General features: G+C 37.1%; 1 protein-coding gene across 4 annotated transcripts in view; it reads left to right on the forward strand.

The window, feature by feature from the left end:
- SLIT2 (slit guidance ligand 2) overlaps positions 1–25,061 on the forward strand; it is a 367,685-nt gene that overhangs the window by 313,580 nt on the left and 29,044 nt on the right. For 2 of the 4 annotated variants that reach the window (XM_054554980.2, XM_054554981.2), the window contains 5 exons: positions 787–911; positions 1,043–1,140; positions 2,392–2,531; positions 6,869–6,895; positions 23,328–23,421. In XM_054554980.2, the coding sequence (XP_054410955.1) occupies positions 787–911; positions 1,043–1,140; positions 2,392–2,531; positions 6,869–6,895; positions 23,328–23,421 (484 nt within the window). The remainder of the gene's footprint in view (positions 1–786; positions 912–1,042; positions 1,141–2,391; positions 2,532–6,868; positions 6,896–23,327; positions 23,422–25,061) is intronic. The other 2 variants (XM_024246094.3, XM_024246095.3) reach the window with 1 other exon arrangement.

Consider the following 25,061-nt stretch of genomic DNA (forward strand, 5'->3'; position numbering starts at 1 on the left):
AAGGAAAATGGCTGTGGCTAAATATGCATTTAATCGAGACCTTGTACGCCTCTTGAAGTTTTTTAAAGATGTCTCCCAAAACATGAGATTGCAAGTAAAGATCATTTCAAAGATGTTTTCTTTTTGGAGAGGAAGATACAGAAACATCACCCATCATGTATTGTGCAAATGAACCAACAAATAAACCGAATCAAAAGGAAATGAGAGAGATTATAATGAAGCTTACACTTTTGGTTTATCTCCATATGCATAAAGTGGCACTGTTTTGTGTCTTCTATATGAAAGTCGTACTGCTGAGTCAATGTTACCTGGGCAGGTGCATTGTATTGTGTTTTTAATTATAGTGTTAAATTTCTACTTATTTATAAAATTTGCTCACCCCACGCCACACCCACACACATAGTCTTCTCTGGGACTAACAATAGGCATTTCCATGAAGCAGGAGGAGGTTAAAGTACAGACAATGGCCAAGAAACACATCCACATAAACTAGTCAGCCCATGAGGGGACTTTGTGACACTGGCACCATTAACATCAGATACCAACTCAGAGTCCCACACTGACCTCGGAGAGGCTCACAGTACATCCAATTGAGAAGACCTCCTGTTGCCATTCTTGAACATCATAGGATGATGCTGATTTCTGGCTTGTCATGGATGAGAGACACATACAGATATGTGACCAATAATAATTTTATACAAAATTTACCATTATGTTAAGCCATACAAGTAATTATAAGTAAACTGGAAGAGCATCAGTTGCTCATATTTTTAAATTAATTTTCAGGTCCTGTGGATGTCAATATTCTAGCTAAATGTAACCCCTGCCTATCAAATCCGTGTAAAAATGATGGCACATGTAATAGTGATCCAGTTGACTTTTACCGATGCACCTGTCCATATGGTTTCAAGGTAAGTAAAAGCACTTTAAGAGTCACAGTTTGAAAACATAACTTTTCTTGGTGTGCCTTTATTATTCTACTGTGCTTTCTGTATGTGCCGAGAACTACTTTACTCGACTTTATTTGCCCCTTCTTCTCCAGGGGCAGGACTGTGATGTCCCGATTCATGCCTGCATCAGTAACCCATGTAAACATGGAGGAACTTGCCACTTAAAAGAAGGAGAAGAAGATGGATTCTGGTAGGTCATTACTCTATGATCATCTGTGTCTGAAGTACTGGAGCAAAGATAACTAAGCCAACACGCATTTTCCTTTTCAAATCAAAGAACAGTATTTTTCAAAGAATTCCAGAGAAAGGGCAATATGTATTGGTCCTTCTCAGAGATTTTGCAATATAAAAAATAAATGGAGACACCACAGCATTCTCAGCTCAGGATGCTACAAAATCAAAACTAATTTACAGACATACACATGTGCACATTATGGTTAATCAGGTCAGATTAGGGCAAGACAAAGTATTAATATTGGCTCCATTATACTAATTAATAGCCAACTAGTCCCCTACTGCTAGTCATATATTCATCTGTTGTTTTGCTTATTGCTTTAACAGACAGTGTGTAATGACAAGATATAGGTCCCACTGAAACAGAAAATTAATGATTTATTTCCAAGACACAATGTAAGTAGACAGACTTGCTGTGAATGATTTTAATCTGGAGTTATTTAATCATATGGTACAATTACTTCAGATGTACTTCATGAATTATGAACTGGAGCTCTTTATTAAATGACACTAATAATGTCACATAAGAATGCTAATATAATACTAAAACTTGTTAGGATTTCACTTTTTGGAAGAAATAGACTTCACTGCTGCATTCTGTTATGAAGTTGTCTCTTATTCATCTAGACTTTACTCAAAAATTATTCGATGCATCCTCAAGATAGTTTTATGCCAGACGAAGGATTGTATTTAAGACAAAGAGAACATGCACATTTTGTAATTGCAAGGAAGACAAAATTTTGTTTTCGGATTATTTTTGTTTCAAAACATCAAGGACATTATACGTATGTTAGTAGATGTTGCAATTTTAAAAATCAGAACTAGTTCCTCTTCATTTATGAGCAAAGAAGCCTGAATTATTCTATTAGAGCACAACTCAAGATTAAGATATCTAGGGCTGTAGAATAAAACTGCTTATGTTTTAGACCTGCAAATACAGTGGGTTTGTTGACTTTTAAGACCATGGAACCATTTGCCTTCTTGCAACCGGCGTAAATTTTATTTTTTGAACAGTTTCTGCTTTGGTGGATATTACCTTAAATTGATGTTTACAACATGTCATTTAAAAGCATTTTAAAAAATCAATTTCTGGTAGTTAAAAGCTCTGTGGTTGATGAGTGTAATTATGCTTTTTTCAATATTTAGACCACATGACTTTAAAATGCAACAAAAAGATGTTTTCTGCATTTTCTCCTCTGGTATTCAGGTGTATTTGTGCTGATGGATTTGAAGGAGAAAATTGTGAAGTCAACATTGATGACTGTGAAGATAATGACTGTGAAAATAATTCTACATGTGTCGATGGCATTAATAACTACACATGCCTTTGCCCACCTGAGTACACAGGTACAAATAACAGGAAATATTTTGCCTTCGATCAGTATATCTGTTTGAAAGCATCATTGGAACTATGTTATATGTGTTTAGTAAATCTTTTTTTATTTGATTAATGGTAGGTTGTTTGAAAATCAGATGTAATGTAAATAACATAAGGACTTAAAGATAGTTTCAGCTAACCAAATAAAAGACCCAGGAATCTCTGTTCAAACACATGCATCTATTATGAAGCCATGCTATCCAGTAAGAAAAGAAGCTATTGTGCTAAAGCTTTTAGTCCCACAATTAAATGGCATTTTTGTGCAAACCATTTTTCCTGTGCAAACCAACCCCCAGCACCTGTGTGAAAAGAGGGCATTTATTTAATAGCCAAAACATAATTAAGCTTTTGAGATCATTCATCTTCATACTTGTGTCTTTGCTAGTGAGTGTTTGCCTCTAGTAACCCATGTCCCTCAAAATAAAAGTCAGGAAGATATTGAGCACTTTGGATAGTCTTATAAGACTATCCCCTTTTTTCTAACACTTTTGTTTCTTTGGATGACACATCTCATTAAGGTATTAATTGCTAAATTTCCTCCCTATTCAAACCAATTTGCTCTAAAGTCAACATCAAGTTTATGACTTGTCTGTTTTGTCAGAATTGATTTTTTATTTTTATTTTTTGTGGCTCTGAATTAGAAACTTCATAGATATGCTCTTTTTCCTTTAATAAATCACTTAACATTGACAAAGGAAAAACAAGAAAGTTGTACATTTTATTTGTAAGAAAAAAATGGAGAAGTAATTTTGGTCACTCTATTCAAAGTTACCGTTTTCATTTTCTGGGTGCATTTCATTTATTATATCTGTTTTCATATAATTTAATACATAGCGACAAAATCAAAGGATGAAATTACAATGCAGGTGACTGGAGTTAACATCTCACCACATGAAAGATGAACATACATCTGTATAATTAAATTTTCCCAGGGATTTGTTGGAAAATTATTAAAATGGAAGCTTTTATGGAATACCCAAACTGAACTTTACTAGGTACCTTTCTTGATGGGAAAATGCTAGGTAGAATAATGAGGCTCGGTTTTGGCAACCCAGATCTGTTTGAGTGACTCTGAAGGCTGCCTTTTCTAGGGTCTTATTTTTAATTCTTATTTTTTTGGCACCAATAAAGCACCCAATGTCATGTAAAGCAGTAATAGCATACTAAGTTTCCAGTAGAAATTTGAACGTGTTATATTACCAAGTCTTCTAGTAGTTGTCCATGGCCCTTCGACTGCTTAGTGGGTGGAATTTTAGCATTATTTGATATTTTACATAAACAAAGAATAGCAAGTATATTCAACATGCACCTTTCTAGAGTATCTGGAAAGAATGTAAGTGTTACATAGCTTTGACTTTCACACTAATATTACCAATATTATCACACCTCAGAAACTTGACATTAGCCTGTGACCACAAATTCTGGAGCCCTTTGGGCTACCCTGAGAATTGAACTTCATTGGATGGGCTAATTTAGACTTGTCCAAGAAGCCCAATGTTTGCACTAAAATCTGCTACGTGGTACCTTCTTAGGATAGAATAATTCTCTTTTTCCATCATTTTCCTGATCACTATAGAAAGGGCTTAAGAACCCAGTTAATTTTGGAGGCCTCCTTAAACCAACCCACTGTCACTGCACCAGACAAATTGGACCCAAGCATTTCAAGCAAGCTTTGCCTAACCAATACCTTTCTAAGCACAGAACCAGGAATATATATATATATATATATATATATATAAAAATATATATATATATAAATATATATATATATAAATAATATATATATATATATAAATATATATATATATATATATATAAATATATATATATATATATTTCCTGATGAAAACCTAGGCTTTGGAGCACAACTGCAATGAGGTTCTTATGTGTCTTTTTGACAATAAAATTTCTAGAAGGTGGTTGAGGACTCTTTTGAGTTGGTTTGGAGGAGTCCTCCTGCTTTGGGTTTAGATTTGCTATTCCTTATTCTTATCCATTTCTTTTGAGTCTTTGTCTTACCTGCTCACCCTTCATTTCCCCAGCTCCCTCCCTACACCTGCTCCTCTTGAACACATGTTTTCTCCTATTCTAAGTGTCAGTTCAGAGCAGTTTCCTTGGAGAAGTGTTTTGAAGCCTCACTTCCCCAACTATGTCAGATCTCTTTCTTTGAAACATATCATAAATACCTAAAGCTTAGCCAAACCATTTTTTAGCCAAAATGTGACATCTATAAAAGCTGTCATCTGGGAACTTGCCATGAATATCTGTCAAGAGCCATTTGGCTCTCCACAAGAACTGGGACTGTTTTAGTCTTTTTACTTATAACTATTGCAAATGTCAGTTTGCCTTAATTTGGGCAAAGAATCAACAAAAATACTAAACAGAAAGTGCATGGCGTACAGAACATGAAGATATGACCATTTTATCTTTGGAATGGGTCTTGTGGGCCATGAAGAGTTTGACAATTTGGCATGAGAGAAGATATCTAAATGGGGCAAATGTATAACTCATCTATTAATTGTAGTATTTTTGTGTACACATGAAATGAGCTCATTTACAAAATTTCAGACAACCATCTGCAGATTTTGAAATCATTGACACATAAGTGACCTTTAATTATGGGGAAGTATGAATGAGGCTCTAGAGTTTTATATCCTGCTTCATCCAAGTCTGCAGTTAAGGAGGAATTTTCTTATAATGTGATTATATGGTTTAAAATTTGAGTTTGGAATCTGATTAATGAGCATGAGATCTGGGAGCAGAAGCCCTGCTATGCTCAGGGAATATAATAATGTTGTCAGTGTTTAAAAATCATCCTAGTAACAAGTTGCTTTTTCCTTTGAAAATTTTTTATTCTATATCCCGAAGGCATACAATGAGAAGTGAACTCTGTTTAATAAGAACAAATAATGCCTTACAGAAAAAAAGCTTGTAAATTATTATGGTGACAGTTTTTGTATTTGACACCTATGTCAAGAGTCAGAATGGACATTATGTCAATGGAAACAAATTCAGAGATCTGAGAGCAATCTGACAGAGAAGTTATGTGACGAACAGACTACAAAACATGACTAGAAATATTTAAAATAAAATGGGCCACCAATGGGGAATTTATTAAACATTATTTAAGCCCTGTGTGACCAAAATATCACAGTAAGTAGCTACTGATTTGTTAGAGGAGAAAATTCTCTGCTCTTTCCTGCTCCAGGGATTGACAGCATGAATTGTAAGGGCAAATACTGTTTTTCTGTTATTTAAATCTTGCTGTAACTTCACCACCCTAGTCACCAAAACCATTCTCCATATACTCCAGTTCATCATCTGTGCTTCCAGTTGTGTAATGCATGACTGCCAATTACTAGTATATTTTAGGTAAGATTAACTTTTGAAAAGTTGAATTCACTATGTATCTAAATTAACATCCCTATACTATTAAGAAAGTAGGACTTCAGAATTGTTAAACAAATAATTTTAAAATTAAATCTAAGGTTTTAATTGTAGCTTGAGAGATTTTGTTGGTTTTGATTTTTTGTTTGGTTATTTTTTTAAAATCATGATCATCTTCTTTCTAAAGACAAGACACTTCTTGGAGCTAAATTTCCAAGGAATTCCTGAAATAACATAAACCTAACACCTATACAAATAAAAACTATAAATATGGCACCCCTGTTTTTTAAAAAAATGGACACTTTTTTTAGGCTGTAGTGTTAACTTAGGTGTTTAATTCAAAAATGTGCTTTTGTATATTTCCCAGCAGTCAGAACCCTGGATCTGCTATATCAAGACTGTGTGTCTCAATGAACTCTTATTCTTACAGGACCACATACAAGTATGACACAGTTGATCACATTTTAAGCCCTTCTTTCACTTAATGGGATTACATAAATTCCATAAAATGAACATCTCCATGCAAATTGGGTGTGTGAAGCCTTAGAACACATTTTGTGGAAAATATTCAGACCACTTTAAATTTTCCATTGTGTACCCGTTTTCTCTTTGTTTTCCGAATCTCTGACGCCCATGCACAAGCCATTCAGTGTCCATCTTAAACAGTAAAACTGCTGGTTGTTCCATCACCTGGTTTAGACGCAGACCTCTAGCTCCCTGCGATGGCGTTTACCTTTTGCCTCATTTTCTCCATGTTTGTGCATGTGGCCCGGCTGTAGGTAAGAAATCCAAGCCTTGCTTCAGCTCACTCGCCCACCCCTGCTTCTCTGTTGTGAACGCTGCGCATTGGCTTCCTGTGCTCTGCTGTTGTATTGCAATGTAAAAAGTCTTTTGTCTCTTCTGTCTTTGTCGCTGCCAGCTGCTAATCTGAATGAGGTGGAAAAAGGTTAGTTGCCTTTTAAGTCTATTATGATTTTCATTTTAGTCTCCCTCTTTCTTGTAAAGTTACATAGATTTCACTGCGTGTACACGGTAAAAAGGAATGTTGACAAAATATAAAATCTGAAAACAATATGCCAAATCAGTCATTCAGATCTTTAATCTATGCATCGCTATGACAAACAGTATAAAATGGGCCTCTGAAATGCAATTTATCTATTGTTAGAAGACAATGAGTAGAAACTTTTTGAGTGGGAAGAAGGGGTGGCTAGAATAAGGGACTAATATAATTTTTTTTAATTTTCTACTTGTCTATATTCTTTCACTTCTTAAATATATCACAAACATATTATTTTTGGAATGAAAAACATAGGTTATTTAGTACTGTAGATAAGGCTGTAGATAGAAAAATTTTTAAGTAAGACTGTTCCCATAACTTTAAGCAAATATCTTTAGTAACATGTAACATGAAAAATATTTGAAGGTGTATACATTTATTGAAACACTTTATGAAATAAATATTATAAAGCCTAAGAAGTTGACTTATAAATTTGTGTTATAGGATGCCGTGACTACTAGGCAGTATGTTTAAGCATAAAAATGCCATATTTAATTATTGACATCAATATGGGCCACCCGGCTCCCAAAATACATCAGGGCCCAAGAAAGTGAGTCATAGAATTATTTTATTTATTTATTTATTTATTTATTTATTTATTGAGATGGAGTCTCACTCTGTCACCCAGGCTGGAGTGCAGTGGCGCAATCCCGGCTCACTGCAAGCTCCACCTCCCAGGTTCATGCCATTCTCCTGCCTCAGCCTCCCAAGTAGCTGGGACTACAGGCATCCACCACCACGCTTGGCTAATTTTTTGTATTTTTAGTAGAGACAGGGTTTCACTGTGTTAGCCAGGATGGTCTCGATCTCCTGACCTCATGATCCACCTGCCTCAATCTCCCCAAGTGCTGGGATATCAGGCGTGAGTGTGAGCCACCACACCTGGCCTGAGTCATAGAATTATAAGAGTGATAGCCACGCCTGGGAAATCATCATGGAATATTCATGAAATCTTATCTTAAAGACTCAGAGTTGTAACTAATCACATTGGACTTTTAATTATTCAGCTTACCAAAAGTCTTCAAGTACCAAATGCTGGCACAGTGTCCTAAAAGGAACACAATGTGTGCTTGTCTTGATAGCTCCAGTTGTATCTGAAGCATTCGCAGTCGGATTATGAGGATAATAAGGAAGTTATTATAGACTGGGCGCAGTGGCTTATGCCTGTAATCCCAGCATTTTGGGAGGCTGAGGCAGGTGGATCCTTTGAGCCCAGGAGTTTGAGACCAGCCTGGGCAACATGGTGAAACCCTGTCTCTACTAAAAATACAAAAATGAGCAGGACGTTGTGGCACACACTTGTAGTCCCAGCCACTTGGGAGGCTGAGGCAGGAGAATCGCTTGAACCTAGGAGGCAGAGGTTGCAGTGAGCCGAGATTGTGCCACTGCACTGCAGCCTGGGCAACAGAATGAGACTCGCTCTCAAAAAAAAAAAAAAAAAAACAGAGGTTATTATATAGCAGGTCTCCCTGTCTTCTCTTGCTATGGGCTTCATTTCTTCTGTTGCATCGTTTGGATGATTTACTGTGTTTGCTGACTTACTCTTACAGTGTGCAGAGTTAAGTTGAAAACCATGAAAAAAAATGGTTTCGTATTTTAGAATGTAACAATATAACATGTGCTATTCTCTGTGGATTAATGCATCTAATACTTTCCTGGGTCAAATGGCATCTTTTATCTTTACAAGTACTAAGCAATTGATGACCTGGGTCAGGGATGTCTAAGGTCTGAGTCTATCTCAGAAACATAATAGCAATTATTCCATCACAGGAATATGTCCTTAAATTGTTGTGTATACTCTTAGAAACAATCTTGGCAGTACAAGTGTTTTAAATCGCCATGTGGTTTCATGTGTTGACTAAATTTCATGCTTATGTTTATAAAAGCTCCCTTTTATTTCCAAGAATTTGCTGCTGACTGAATTTGCTTTTAAAAGGAGTCAAATCATTCTCTATATTTTCAATTCAAAACTTAATTGGAAATAGAATTTCCATTTTTTTCTAGCACTTAATTTAATTCTTAAATTAAGAATTTAGCATTCTTAAATAAAAAGAATGTATATCATTAGTCGATACATTGTTAATTTAAAAGAACTCTGTAGTTTATGTGAACAACACAAAGGTGGGCAAAAACTTCTATGAAACAATGATAAACCACTTAGTCAAGGATGTGCACCTTGTAAGTAGAGGCCCAGATGCAAACCCATGTCTCATTGGCCCCAAAGCATGCACTTTGAGGTGGGGGCCTCTGCTGGAGCCTGTCCCTTCTGCCTTGCTGCCTTCTTCCAGGCACGGCTTCTTTTCTAGCTCACAATAGCTTATTTTTCATTCATGGTTTATGCCAAACAAGCTTTCCTTCTGCTCTCCTGCTGTCTCTTCAGCTCGCTATGCACAATTGTCCTTATGTAAGGAAAGCTGTACCCACAAAATTCAAGTGCAGCCAAGCCTTCTATTTTATCTAGATAGGAAAAAAGCACCGAATGAATGCCTGTACAATTAATGAATAAATTCCCCCGGAGAACTAGGCTACCTTTTATCCCATAAGGCAGGTGGTTAGTTTGTGTAGGTAAGGGGAAAAGTTGGGGTTTCTTATCCTGGCATGAATGTTTATAAACTCTGGGACACCTCCCAGTCTTTTATTTTTCTTCTGTGAAACAGGAATAATGATATCTGTCATATCATTCATATAGACATTTGAGAATAACATGTAACTGTGTATCGGAAAACACTTTGAATTGGTAAATGTCTATACTCCGGAAATATCGAAGGCTGCCCTGTAAGACAGGTTTAAATTTTGCATCATTTAATTCCAGCCATCATCACTACAGTGACATGGTTCAGATATATTTGATGCCATTCCTCATGGCAGAAGAATTCTTATGGGAATTCTTTATTCTAATTTTTTATAAAGAAAATTACCTAAGGTAAATTATGTATAGAATGGAAATTTCTCTCCCCATATTGTTCAGTATTGTCTGTCTTTATTATTATTGTTTCTAATTTTACTTTGTATGCTCACTTCATATAGAAAGATTTTATTTAGGGATAGGTCTTTGGTCCTCTTTGCTCCCATACACTACTTTGAAACATAAAGAAATACACAATGCTGAAGAGCTCTTGGATTTGGCTGAGTTGGATTTGTAGATTTTGTGTATATTTTTAGATTTTCATAATCTCTTAGCAACAGTGACTTCTGTTTTTAATTCTGCTTCGAGATGTGTAAGGTCTTTATATCAAGGTCATTATAGTTGCGGACACACTTGTGAGCCTCAAATAAGGGAAATGTAAGTTGCCGTCTGTTTTTACTAGAGAGAATACTTTGGCAGCCTAATGATACTGTGTGGTTTGTATTCATCCTCCAACCTTTCAAAACCTTCTTAAATGCACTTTAATCTCAAAAAAAGTTTTAAAGATCTTGTTTGCTCTTTAGTTAATAGGCAGTGCGCATTGAGCCCAGAACAACAATTTAGTCTAACCAAGTCTTATTCAATCTAATTTGAATTTATTTATTTTGAAAACAGTTAAATATTTTCTGAAGTTTCAGTAGCTGCTGGAATTGGCTATATTATTTAGCCTCAGAGTTCCAATAAGGAAGTGTTGAAAAACACTGCATTTTCTATTTGTTTATTTGGAGAGGTAAGTTTTTTTTTTTTTTTCATTTAAAAATATACCAGATGCTTATTGAGAAAATATCTTATGCAGGACACCATGCTAAGTATTGAAAGTGATAGAAAAATCCATAAAACATTACCCTGATCTACTGAGCAAAAACTCTTTGGCTTTGATTCTTTACTGCAAGGTCGGATCAGTTCAAATATTTCTCCGTACATAACCATCACTTTTCATATCCCGAGAACATTAATAATATAATATAGCTACTTTACTAGTTTGTAAGTAAAGAAAAACACTCCTTCTGAATATGGACACCGACAAATCTCCCTGACAGACTCAAGCAACTCATTTCATACCACTTAGAGAACAAAAATAGGAATCGAAAACTGATTTTCCTTCTTTGAAACGTCTTAACACCTACGTTTATAGCATATTTTCTTGAACCTTCCTATTTCGAATTATGATAAACTTTTATCTCACAGGGTTTCTCTATGGCAGCGTTCCGATGATGTACGTGTACCATTTTGCAGCTATTGCACACAAAGATCACATCTGTTAATGGCTAATGTATCTTACTGGGCATCTGCCTGTGTTACTGTGTTGTGGTGCCTGGGATTATAACCTTGAGTATGTAACAAATAGGGCCTGCCTGGTTTATGTAACAAATAGGGCCTGCCTGATTTAGCAAAAGAGGAGAAAATATATATACTTTTCTTTCAGGTCCAACTTAATGGAGCTGCCCTGGGATGACTCCCATAATCTCATCAGCTATATCCACCCTGTGCTATAGATCATCAATCTCTCTGCCACACTGCATGGTCTGTAGGAGGAGAGAGAATGTTTCTGTTTCTATAAATAAAGAACAAATGGGAAATGTGTACTTTTTAAAATCAGAATTGGATCGAATTTACAAAATTTGGTAATGATAAACATTCAGGTCCATTCATCTTAACCTTCCTCAAACATGCCACTTAAGTGCTGACAACTGCAATTTCTTGATAATGGAGCTCATACTCTCTATCCTCCATTGGAATGGTAATTGTTAGGCATAAAAATACAGTAGGGAAATCTGGAAGTGAACAGACTACCCATCTCGTCCAGCCTGCAAGGGCACACCTCGGGCTCACATCTCAGAAAACAAATCTGCTACCAGTTTTTTAATTCTCTCTTTGCTTCCTTACATTGTTCTTTATGTGATCTGGGTCTCTATTAACATTTAAAAAGCATTTGCTGCAAGAAGCAATCAAATAAGTGCTGTCTTTCCTATTTCTTAATCCAGCACCTAGTTTGTGCCAGACAATTTACTAATGAATGCAATGGGAATGGAGAGATACAAAAATATAAATATAAAGGTATCCCATGCCCTCAAGTAGCGTACTTTTAAAAATTAAATCATATTTTTTATCTATTAGTTTGCGTATTTTGATATCTTCCCTTGCTGAGTTAATTCAAAGAGAATAAAATTAGTATATTTATTCAAATCTTTCTTGAGTTTGACTGATTACATTTAACACTAGAATTCTGGTCCAGTTATTCAGATTGCCATCCTAAATTTCTCCTTTATTATTATCAATATTAATAATTATTTCTTATAAAAAAACAGTTTGTTACAAGTTACCGTAGGAATAGAAATGGGCTGCAATATCAGCTCCAGTACCCTCGCCACCTCTTTCATACATCTATGATATCCAGAATGGATTCAGATTTTTATCTATTTCAAAGAGAGAAGAAGCTAATCTAGTTACATTAGCAGAAGGTAGCAACAGTAGCAAGAGTTATGTGTGCCAGCAACACCATGTACTGCTATCTAAAATTATTTTGTTGTAGACATGCCCAATTTTAATTTAAAAAGCTAACTTTGGGGAAAATTAAAGAGAGATACTCAACATCCATTTAGTGTAAAACAAATTAATATTTTTAACAGTGATTTGAGTTGGAAAATTTCAGAAATCTTAATCTAGGGACAAAATGACCCGCCTTTTTGATAAGCAGGCTTCCACCTTTTTGATAAGCAGGCTTTGAGGACTAAATAAGCCTAGATAAGACATCCTATTGCCCAGATTTCTTGGTAGATAGAAAGCAGTTAATAGTCCAGCCAAGGCCGGGCTCAGTGGATCATGCCTATAATCCTGGCACTTTGGGAGGCCGAGACAGGTGGATCACGAGGTCAGGAGTTTGAGACCAGCCTTGCCAATATGGTGAAACCTTGTCTCTACTAAAAATACAAAAAAAAATCAGCTGGGCGTGGTGGTGTGCGCCTGTAATCCCAGCTACTCAGGAGGCTGAGGGAGGAGAATTACTCAAACCCAGGGGGCAGAGGTTACACTGAGCTGAGATTGCACCACTGCACTTTAGCCTGGGTGACAGAGCAAGACTCCATCTAGGGGAAAAAAAAAAAAAATAGCCCAGCCAACAATTCTTCAAAACTTTCCTGTCTGTAATTAAAACGGCTTATTTAGCAAAGAGAACAAATCTCTTTGGGGTAATAATGTATTTTGGAACTGTATAATATAGTTTTTAATAATAATTAAAAATAATAATTTCATTCAGCCCAGTTTCTAGGCCGGAATGCTACCCATATGTCAGTCATTAAGGAAACTTAACGGACAGTAGAAAATTAGATGTTGATCTTATTTCTCTAAATTTTCCATATAGGAACTTCTCCAGGGTAAAGCTTTGTCATACTCATCCTTCAATCATTTGCTAGATCTAGCACAAAAAATTTCTGCCAAGATGTGTAATGAAAATTACACTAAAGCAGCTTTGTTGGTGAAGTAAAAAACCTCACCCTGAGAGAGTACATGTAAACTAATTATTATTATAAGTAAATTTATTTTTAAACTATTCTTACTCATTTCGGGAAACATTTATTGTTAACTCTCGTGGACCATATACTATCTTCGTTATTCATTCATTTGTCAAAAGATTACTATAGTTAAGGAATTTCAACAATGCTTAATGAGTTAAAGCAGTATTTTTTTAAAGAAAAAGTACATTTAAGAAATTTGACAGTATGTACAGGAAATGTAAATCAACTCAAATATCCTCCAAATATATATATAATATAATTATATATATTTAATATGTAATATATCACATAATTTATTATATATAATATATATTATGTATATATTATGTGTTTTATATATAATATATATTATGTATATATTATATGTTTTACATATATATATATATTTGAGACAGTGTCTGGCCTAGACTGGAGTGCAGTGGCATGATCTCAGCTCACTGCAACCTCCGCCTCTCAGGTTCAAGCGATTCTCTTGCCTCAGCCTCCCAAGTAGCTGGGATTACAGATGTCGCCACCATGCCCAGCTATTTTTTGTATTTTTAGTAGAGACAGGGTTTCACCATGTTGACCTGAGGTGATCCACGCACCTCGGCCTCCTGAAGTGCTAGGATTACAGGCATGAGCCACTGTGCCCGGTTGATATAATGTAAAGTAATAAAACACTTTCAGGATTATTTTTATACTTAATGATAGTATATATATTATATATGTGTGTATATATATGTGTGTGTGTTTGTGTATATATATATACACATAAGTAGCTGTCAAAGTTCAAGATCATCTGCAAACTTAACATAAAGCTGATGGCACAGGCATTCGACTTACTTTCTCTTCTGCAAGACACAGTAGTCTGTGATTCTCTTGCCTTTGCCATCTCTAAGACCTTAAAGAGGAGAATTGTTGTTATTTGGATAGCCTGTCCTGCAAGCGCTAACTGCTAACACTAGCTCCCCTCCAACAGAGGAGTAAGTGATGATTGGTCCAAGTCAAGCACAACTCACAGTGCTTTGCAGAGAGACATCTGGCCACAGCAGCAAATGTAGAGCTAATCTACACTACTGTGCTCCACTTACATCTTGACTCTCTTGAAGCACAGGGAGCCTTGTCATGGACCACTCCTTCTCCTTTGTGCACCACTTATTACAGACTGATTGTTGGAGAAGCTCATAGTCCTAAAAGAAAACTTGAGACAAAAGAGAGGACAGCTACATGAAAAAAAATGAGAGGAAAGAGACGTAAAAATGAAAAAAAGAAAAAGAAAAAGGAAGAAATAGTGGTGTAAGTTGAAAGTTTTATTCCCCGCTGTAAACTTCCAGTGATTTGGAATTTACTACCTGTATTGTTTTGCTAGGGCTGCCATAACAAATTACTGCAAACTGGAGGCTTAAACAACAGAGTTTTATTGTCTTACAGTTCTGGAGGCTAGAGGTCTGAAATCAAGGTGTCGATTCCTGCCAAGGATTGTGAGGGAAATGTCTCTTCCAGGCATGTCTAGTTGGCTTCTCCCTGTTTTTCATATCATCTTCCCTCTATGCCTGTCTTTCTTGGTATCCAGGTTTCCCTTTTTGATAACACAAGCCATATTGGATTAGGGCCTATCCTAATGACTTTATTTTAACTTGATTTCCTCAGTAAAAACTCTATCTCAAAATAAGGTCACAACCTGAGGTACTAGAGGACTCAAACATATTTTGTTTTGAGGGGCACAATTGAATCCTCAACACCACATCACTGTATTTTAAACTCTGTTTGCACCAGAAAACCTGGTCTTCCTCCACTGTTCTCCATGTCACCAAAAGGTAATTCCCAATATACATACTCGAATCGTAGACGTTCTAGACAACTCCCTCTCTCTCTTTCCCCCATGCTTATTCAGTCCATCACAAAGTCCCATCTGTTTTGCTTCCTAAACACTACTTTGGGCCATGTATATCTCCACCCCACCCCCGCCCTGTACAAGTGGTCACCTCTCATGTGCACTTGTATCCCCACTTATGCAATCTGCCGTCCTCCACTGGAGACAGAGTTCTCTCTCTCCCTTTCTTTCTTTCTTTCCAGAATTTCGCTCTTCATTGCCCAGGCTAGTGTAGTGCAGTGGTGCGATCTCTGCTTACTGCAACCTCCACTTCCCGGGTTCAAGCAAGTCTCCTGTCTCAGCCTCCCAAATAGCTGGGATTATAGGCACCCACTACCACACCTGGCTAATTTTTGTATTTTTAGTAGAGATGGGGTTTCACCATGTTGGCCAGGCTGGTCTCAAACTCCTGACCTCAGGTGATCTGCTCACCTTGGCCTCCCAAAGTGCTGGGATTACAGGCGTGAGCCACTGTGCCCGGCCAGAGTGCTCTTTTCAAAGTGCAGATGTCATCTGGCCATGCCCCGACTCAAAACCTTTCGGTGGGAGCCCATTATTCATAGAATGAAGACCTTCGACCCTGTGGCCCAGCCAGCCTCTGGGGCTCCTCTGGCACCATGTTTTCCCAGGCTCACTCCCCATCTCTCAGGGCTCCTGTTCTTCATGCTGCCTCCTGCTGAAGCCTCTGTCGGAGCTCTTCATTCTCCACTTCACCCTTGCCTCTGAGTCTCACCTCTTCAGAAGAATTTCTCCTGTCCTTCTTCAGAGGAAACAGTCCCTTTCTAGAGTCCCATAAAATGTTCCTACTTAGCATTCAGCACAGAGGCAATTTTATACATATAGTAGTCCCCTCGTTATCTGCGGGTGATACGTTCCAAGACCCTCAGTAGATGCCTGAAACCACAAATAGTACTGAAGCCAGTTGCTATCAATCAGAACATGTTTCTGTTCATGTCTTTCAACCCACACACTGAATCCCTCTTCATCCCAAGTAAGCCCTTAGCATGCATAGTGGCTATAACTTTTGCAGTTTGAGGTATGACAGCAAAACTAGTATGAATTTCTTTTTTCCTTGTTCACAACTTTGCAGAGATAGGAGATTCATTTTTGCTGTAGATCTTAGCAACCTCAGCATACAATTTTTCTTTCTTTCCTTATTAAGTTAAGAACTTTCACCTTTTCACTTAAAGGAAGCACTTGACAGTTTCCTTGGGCTTGTCCAAATTACCAACATCACTACTCTTGCACTTTGGGGCCATTATTAATTAAAATAAGGTTTCCTTGAATAGGATGACTGTGATACCACAACAATAGATTTGATAACTGAGACGGCTCATAAGTGACTGATGGGCAGGAGGCTTCTTCAGCCAGATACCCTGGATAGAGATGATTTACGTGCTGGGTGTGATGGAGCGGAATGGAACAGGATTTCACCAAGCTACTCAGAACTCATGCAATTCAAGACTTACGAATTGTTTATTTCTGGAATTTTCCATTTAATATGTTTTGGCCGCTGTTAACAGTGGGGAACTGAAACCACAGAAATCAAAACTGCCGATAAAGGGGGACTACTGTACTTGGGAAATTACTGAATTAATATCTTTCTCCTCCTCCTCTCATACATAAAAATAGTTTGTTGTTGTTGTTTACCATTATACTTCTAGCATTGATAGAGGTCCCCATACATAGTTGGGACTCAAAATATATAGTGATGTTAAAAATCTGATTTGCTGTTTTAATTATTTGAAAAAGCTATAGGCAGATCATTCTGTAAGTATCAGGGAAGAACTTTGTAGAATAGTTCTAAAACTATGTCAGTAAGTATGGTAACAAATTTAAACAAAAAGATAACTTAAGATACTAGGAAGGAAGTAGAAATGAAGGCAATAGGAAGGGCACCTTTGTGTTAAACAAGGAAGGAGCGTTAAAAACAGTTAGGTTTGGGCCGGGCACAGTGGCTCACACCTGTAATTCCAAGACTTTGGGAGGCTGAGGTGGGTGGATCACGAGGTCAAGAGATGAGACCATCCTGGCCAACATGGTGAAACCTCATCTCTACTAAAAGTACAAAATTTAGCTGGGCATGGTGGTGCACGCCTGTCGTCCCAGCTCCTGGGGAGGCTGAGACAGGAGAATCATTTGAACCCAGGAGGCAGAGGTTGCAGGGAGCCAAGATCATGCCACTGCACTCCAGCCTGGGCAACAGAGTGAGACTCTGTCTCAAAAAAAATAATAATAATAATAATAATAAAAAATAAAAAAAAGTTAGGTTCATAGATTTAAAATGAAGCAGAAGGTAAGGCCAAACTCCAGGTATTATTTCCCATAAAAACCATCAATGTGCATTGAGGTTTCTTCCTCAATACAATAATACTCAATACAATATCGGTACCACAGGGGTCTCTGAACACATGCTGGCACTTTATTTTTACCGCTGAATGCAGTAATGTTATTTTGTACAGCTAAGCGTGATACTCCCTCTGGTAACTTGCTGTCTGCATTATCCATATCTTCAGAAGCATTTTCCTTTTTATTGAAAAAAAGGGATTTTTTTAGAGCCACAGTTAACCTTACACATCTTTAATTCCGGAACCTCAGTTTACAGATGAAGAACTGAGGCCGAGAACAATAAAATAGTTCTGCAACCAGTCAACTCTTGTATATTGCATACAACTGTAGAAGGCCATCCCAGACAGTAATACAACTAATCAAATGTCATTTTTCCCAATAAGAACAGTTACTTCCTGAGGTCTCTTTATGCTGATTCACTCTTCACTCCAGATTATTATCAACTCTGATGATCCAGCTTTTTACTCTTCCACCTAGAAGGTGACCCATAACATGTATCATCCAAATCAGGGTAGTTATGTGAGTGCCCACGCACACTATTGACAATTACCTTGGGACAGCGGGTGTAAACCAGGACTGTTGTGCAAGCAAGGATGAATGGGCACGTTACCACTCCATGAAATTTTTCAGAAGAGACACATTCACAGATGTTCAGTAAGTAGCATTTTATCTTCTCTTCAAGAGGGAGTCTGAAAAATCATTCCCATTTAGAAGAGTGGGTTTCACTTTTGGCATGCTCTTTCACAAGTTATAATAGTGTTACTGTAGAACTTGGTCATTTCTTGTCCTGTTGTGTCCCATATATAACCGACAGACAAAATCAGGAAGAGGTGATCTACGAAATAGACAAAACCCTATACCTGTAATCCCAGCACTTTGGGAGACCAAGGTGGGAGGACCACTTGAGGTCAGGAGTTTGAGACCAGCCTGCCCAACATGGTGAAACCCTGTCTCTACTTAAAATGCAAAAATTAGCTGGGCATGGTGGCATGTGCCTGTAATCCCAGCTACTCAGGAGGCTGAGGCAGGAGAATCACTTGAGCCTGGGAGGCAGAGGTTACAGTGAGCCAAGATCACGCCACTGCACTCCAGCCTGACTGACAGAGCAAGACTCTATCTCAAAAAAAAAAAAAAAAACAAAAAAAACCCTGTATCAAAAAGATTCCTGTTTACAACATGTAGCGCTTTTTCTTAAGAAAGTTCTGGCATTCGCAGATATTGGTTACCAGCAATATTTATTACCAGTTATAGTAGATCATTTACTAACCTCTCTTATCCTGAAGAGGTAACCATAGACCCCCTGATTGACCACTGTTTGTTTTCTTGCCAAAACATACACAACCAACATATATACATACACTCAGAATGCTTTAACCTCTTATCAACAAGAGATGAAAACTAGAATCATAAGGAAAATTAATTTGCTCATCTGATCAAAAGTGAAATCACAAATGCCAGGCAATGACTGTGTTCCACACTATTGGGAAGTTTTAAGGGCCCATGGCTAAAAATAAATAAATAGGATTTCCTGGGATTTAGAGGAATGGGTTGAAGCCAGATCATGGAGTCAAGGGTTGCCTAGGCTCCTATCTCTTGAGAGGCTCACGGGCACCAACATTTAACCTATATTCAACCACATTGCCCCAAACCACTCCAATGGATTGACTTATCTTTCTTGATGTCAGTTTAAACATATTAAGACCTGCTTATAGGGTAATCATTTACAACACTAACTGTATAGTCGAATAAAGAATATTTCCAGTTTTCCTTTCTGTCACCTCACACTTTATCATCTCTGGAAAGGAGGCAGCCATTGATAATATTATTTCAGGACCTGAGCCATCACAAAAGCAAACTCAATTCCCCTATTTTTTATTATTTTTCCACTAAGTCAGTACTAGCTCTGACTACACTTATAGTAAAAATAAAAACCAAGTAAAAATGGCATCATGTCCTCACAATACTATGAGGTTTGGGGGAACTTTTCAATATTGGTAACTAAAAATACATTAGCTGACTAATGTTAGTCATTTTATCTCTATTCTTCCTGGAAAACCAGTGCAGCTTTTAGCTGTCTAATTTCCTCTTACTGGTTGAGAAGTAGATATGCAGGCCAGTATTCGTCTAAGGAGCTTGCTCAGTTTCCCTTCTTATATTCAGCTCCTGGATCTCACCACTGTTGCACTCTTTTGAAAGCGGTCCTTCCCTGAAGTATAGCAGAATCCAGTATAATTAAGGAAAATTAAAGAAACAGTCCAATGAAAACATTCATGTTAATATTTAGTCAGGGAAAATTCACAGTAATGTTTAAAGAGAATAGCATAAGCTATGTTATTACTAATCATGAGTGAGTAATTAAGCAAAAAATTACACCAATCTCTAAAGGCTAGAATGAAATCTGAGTTGATTACAGGTCAACAAGATAGAGTTCTTGCCTTAAAAAGCATGATTCCTCCTTTTAATAACTATTATTTGAGTATGTCAGCATACCACACTCTGGAAAAAACACAAAAGCAAATGTGGCAAGAATTCTACTCTTAGTGATTTTACAGTCGAGAAAAGAGAGTCAGATAAACACCAGTAATATAAAATGCACACATAACAGTGCAACCCTAAAACCTTACTTTATATGCTTGTAATGAATATTAAGTGACTGCATATTTATACAATGTTTAAAACTGTTTAGCATACAGTAGTAAGCATGATATAAATGCTCATTAAGTACATAAACAAATGTGTACCATATATATGCCATAAGATAGGCATAGTCAAACACGATATAAAATTAGAGATAGAGAAGAAATAGTTGAAAAGATCTGACATGATTCCATAAAGAAGGGGACATATAATGGATGAGAAAAGTGACAACAGAATTGTGAAAGGATGTTATTAAAGCAAAAGGAGAAACCATTAGCCCTGGCATGGAGTTGAAATAAATTCAGGAAATAGTAAACAGACCCAGGTGATATGAATGTCAGGTGGAAGATTGGTCTTTAAAGCAAGTTAGGCAGTAATTGGATTCAGAAAATGTTTTTGTAATATTTGTTAGCATTATAATGTTTGGTGATAATAAAGAAAATCAAATCTTTTTTTTTTTTTTTTTGACTGCTCTTGTCACCCAGACTGGAGTGCAGTGGCACAATCTCGGCTCACGGCAACCTCTGCCTCCTGGGTTCAAGCGATTCTCCTGCCTCAGCCTCCCGAGTAGCTGGGATTACAGGCGCCTGCCACCACACCTGGCTAATTTTTGTATTTTTAGTAGAGACAGGGTTTCACCATGTTGGCCAGGCTGGTCTCAAACTCCTGACCTCAGGCAGTCTGCCCACCTCAGCCTCCTAAGTACTGGGATTACAGGTGTGTGAGCCACCGTGTCTGGCCAAAAATCAAATCATTTTTGAAGTCATCAACCTTCCTTACTAAAGTCAGGTGTATAGCTATGTAATGGTCACAAAGAAGTATCATATACAATCTCAATAATGATTATTGCTATTTTGCTACTCTTATAGAGATAAGGAATACTTGACATTGATGTAGTTTTTTATGTTCAAGTTGGCATGCTTAGTCTTAAAGCTGTTGATTAGAGATTTAACAATCTGGTTAGCTAACAGTTTCTTGGAACTTTGTCCTTGTTCACTCCTTTCCATTATCAAGTCTATGGAGTAATTCCTTGTAGACAAGGGTCAACTCTCAGTTTTATTTTTTAGAAATGAAATTCACTGTCTCTGTTCTTTCCCTAGCTCAAGACTTTCTCTGCTGGTAGATTAAGAACTGATTAGGAGCACAGTACATTACATTCATCCTTGTAGCTCCAGCCTCTAGCACAACATCATGTAGTAAATCCTTATGGACTGTGACTTAGATTGGATGAATTGGGTTGGATTGTATCAGAGTAAATAAAGAATAAAACATTTCCCTTTATTATAATTTTGAAACAGTTTCTTATTTAGGCATAAAGTGAAAAGTACATAAAATGACATTTATTATGTATCTCAAATGGACCTTCTTTACCATCAGTTTTTACAAACTGTCTTGGATAGATACTACTATGAACAGCCTATATCTCCATCAGATAGATTTGGTTAGAAACTGAAAGTTATTTCATGATAGTAGGCTGATAAAATATGATGAATGCATTTCATCAAGGTATCCAACTTAGAATAATACTATTTGAAATCACAAGCCTTTAAATAAAACCTGTTTAAAAATAGTTCATCATGTGTATGGTGCTAAAAATCTTTTGTATCCCAGAAAACTTACAGAAGCAATATATGAGACTTTCAGTGCAATTAGTTCTTTTTAAGAGAGAGATAAAAACTAATATCATACACCAGATTGATGTAATAACTAGATGAATACATTTATTAATTTGCATCATGGGAAAAGACTCGAAGTCTAAATAATATGCCACATTTAGTTGTCAAGCAATGATTTCTACCAACTAGCAGTGTGTTATTTTAAAAGGATCATCTTGTAACAAAGGGGTGCTGTTACAAGGTGCACACGCCTGAAATTTTAACCAATGCTGTTACAAATGACAGTTTTAGTAGTTTCCTGGAAATGAACAGCTGCCTATAGATGTGTCACTTTATTTGTCCATTTATTGCATATAAAACAATTCGAAAGTAGGAGTAAAGTAGAAAAGGTAAAAATAACTTAAAATGTATTATATAAGTTAATATATATTGTGTATATGAATACCTTTCCAGTCACCTTAATACTTTACGCCACAATTGGGAAAGTCTTGTAAATGAAAATTACATTTGGTCTAATGTATCTGAAATAATAACCATGTTATTTGTATCAGAAGAAATTTTCTAAAGAAATCATCAGTCACGTGATTCAACAAAGTGTACCTAGAATCTGCGTGGTTATGCCTTCAGCTCTCATTTGTTGATAGAAGTTCTATTTCATGAGTTAGCTGACTTTCATGGAAAAAATATATGTTCCCTGTCTCTGGATTGAGTCTCCTTTTACTTTTTTCTTTATATGTCAGAGGATGTGGCTCTAAGAAGTATTCTGTTGAGCTGTGGCAATGATCCATAAGAAGAAAACCCAGTGTTTTTCTTTTAGACTTTTAAGACTGGAGACTATGAAGATTTGAGAATTTTTTTTTCAAACATAAAACTATAGAATAAGCCAGGCATAAAAGGGTACATATGGAATGATTTCATTTATGTCCAGCTCAAAAACAGTCACAGCTAGCCTATGGTCTTGTCATGATAGTGATCCTCTTTGCAGGGACCAGGGGGAAGGCTTCTGGGGTACTGGTACATGTGTTTCTAGATGTGGGTGCTGGTGACCTGAGTGGGTTCAGTTTGTGAATAATCATTAGCAATTTATTCATCCTTTGGGTCTATGCTATATATCAAGAAAAAAATCCAAAATAAACAACGCCATTGAAAAGCATTCAGATTTCCTTTTCCTAATTCCCATAGTATATTCTGAAGGTGCTCATATTAGTCACAGATCACAATAGTCCTGTTGTCCAAAATCACAACACTGCTTAGCAGCAGACCCAGAATTGGATAATGGACCACCTGGTTTCATGCCTTGTGGCTTTTGTTTTGGGCTTTTTGCTTTGTTTTGTTTTAAATCACAAGCTTCCCTAACCTCTAAGACCCATGACAATGACACAGTCTGCTGGCAGGAAGCCTGTTGACCTTTTTCTATGAGTTAACACTGTTTGCCCTGTTGCAGGTGAGTTGTGTGAGGAGAAGCTGGACTTCTGTGCCCAGGACCTGAACCCCTGCCAGCATGACTCAAAGTGCATCCTAACTCCAAAGGGATTCAAGTAAGTCAAAAGCTACCTTCTTGCTCACAGTTAGGGTAGGGGACTCATTATTTTAGGACCCCTTCCTCTCCTTCATCCTTAGCTTCACACCTCTGCTCAGGATTAAAGGGACCTATTCACTAGTATCAATGACATTTTTTAAATGTCCATATACAATATGGACTTTTTTTTTTTTTTTTTTTTTTTGAGATGGAGTCTCACCCTGTCACCCAGCTGGAGTGCAGTGGCCTGATCTCTGCTCACTGCAAGCTCCGCCCCCCGGGTTCACGCCATTTTCCTGCCTCAGCCTCCCAAGTAGCTGGGACTACAGGCACCCGCCACCACGCCCAGCTAATTTTTTGTATTTTTAGTAGAGACAGGGTTTCACCGTGTTAGCCAGGATGGTCTGGATCTCCTGACCTCATGATCCGCCCGCCTCGGCCTCCCAAAGTGCTGGGATTACAGGCATGAGCCACCACGCCCAGCCCCGGACTTTTTGTTTAGTACACTAAAGAAAAATGAAAAAGTGTTTCTTTTTCATCCATGATTTTTTTTGTGAAGTCACCTAAGGCAATGAGCAGCCTTTGAAAATGCTTACTTAAATTTATTTGAAGGCCCATCCAGTGACATTTGTAATGTCTTCTAGGTGCTTCGTTGTCTGAAGGTAAGTCTGTGGTAAAATAGAGAATTTGACTTCAATGTAATTGAAGATGTTACAGTTTGAAACAATAATTGGACTATCCAAGGTGAGAAAGATAGAGTGACCATATATCTCAGGCTGCCCCAGGGAGTCCCAGGCTATGCCTGTGATGATCACTGTAGTTATTGATAGTGTCTCTTCCAACTTAAATATTTTTTGCATGGGGTGACAAAGCATTATAATCTCGCTAAGTGTACTCCCTTAAGTGAACACAGAACTTCAAAAATCACTTCCTTTTTCCTCCCCAGCAATATTCCTGAAATATGTTTGCTATCAAATTATGTGATTTCTTTGCCAGCATCCTGAAATATTTTAAGGGTCTTTCAACAGCAACTTCTCTTTTTAGAGCTGGCAGTAGTTTAGAGATCATCTAGTCTTCATTTAAACCTGAGGAAACCATGGCCCAGAGATGGTAGTTGACTGTGCAGAGATCTTAAGGTTATTTATTGGCAGAGCTAGAGCTAGGATTTATACTTTCCAGTTGGGTGATTTTTCTACTATATATTACCTATAAGAAGTTTTATAGTTTATTAACATTACAGTTGGTATTGTATAGCAAATAGGCTGGATTCTTAGGAATTACACAGTCGGGTACAGGGGTGAGCTGTGCTTTCATCAGACAGCTAGCAAATAGCATTATTTGTTCCTTCAAGCAATGTTTATTGAGTGCCTGCCATGGCCAGAGCACATGGTAATAATACCATCTTATGATTTTGTAGTCCTTTATAGCTATTCACCTTCACTTAATTCATCTTCTTAGAGAAATGACCCAAGCTCAATTGCCATAGAATTCAGAGAATTAACAATTACACAGGGCGGGATGAATTTTATAAGAGAAGATGGAATTTGAGCTGGATTGCTAAGATATTTATACTTACCGAACAGATCATCAGATATTTTAAGTAGGGTGGGAGAGTGGGGTCAGAATCGCCAGATCCCCACTGCTTTTCAAATATCAATC

Source organism: Pongo abelii, chromosome 3, assembly GCF_028885655.2.
Source record: "Pongo abelii isolate AG06213 chromosome 3, NHGRI_mPonAbe1-v2.0_pri, whole genome shotgun sequence".
Lineage (NCBI taxonomy): Eukaryota > Metazoa > Chordata > Mammalia > Primates > Hominidae > Pongo > Pongo abelii.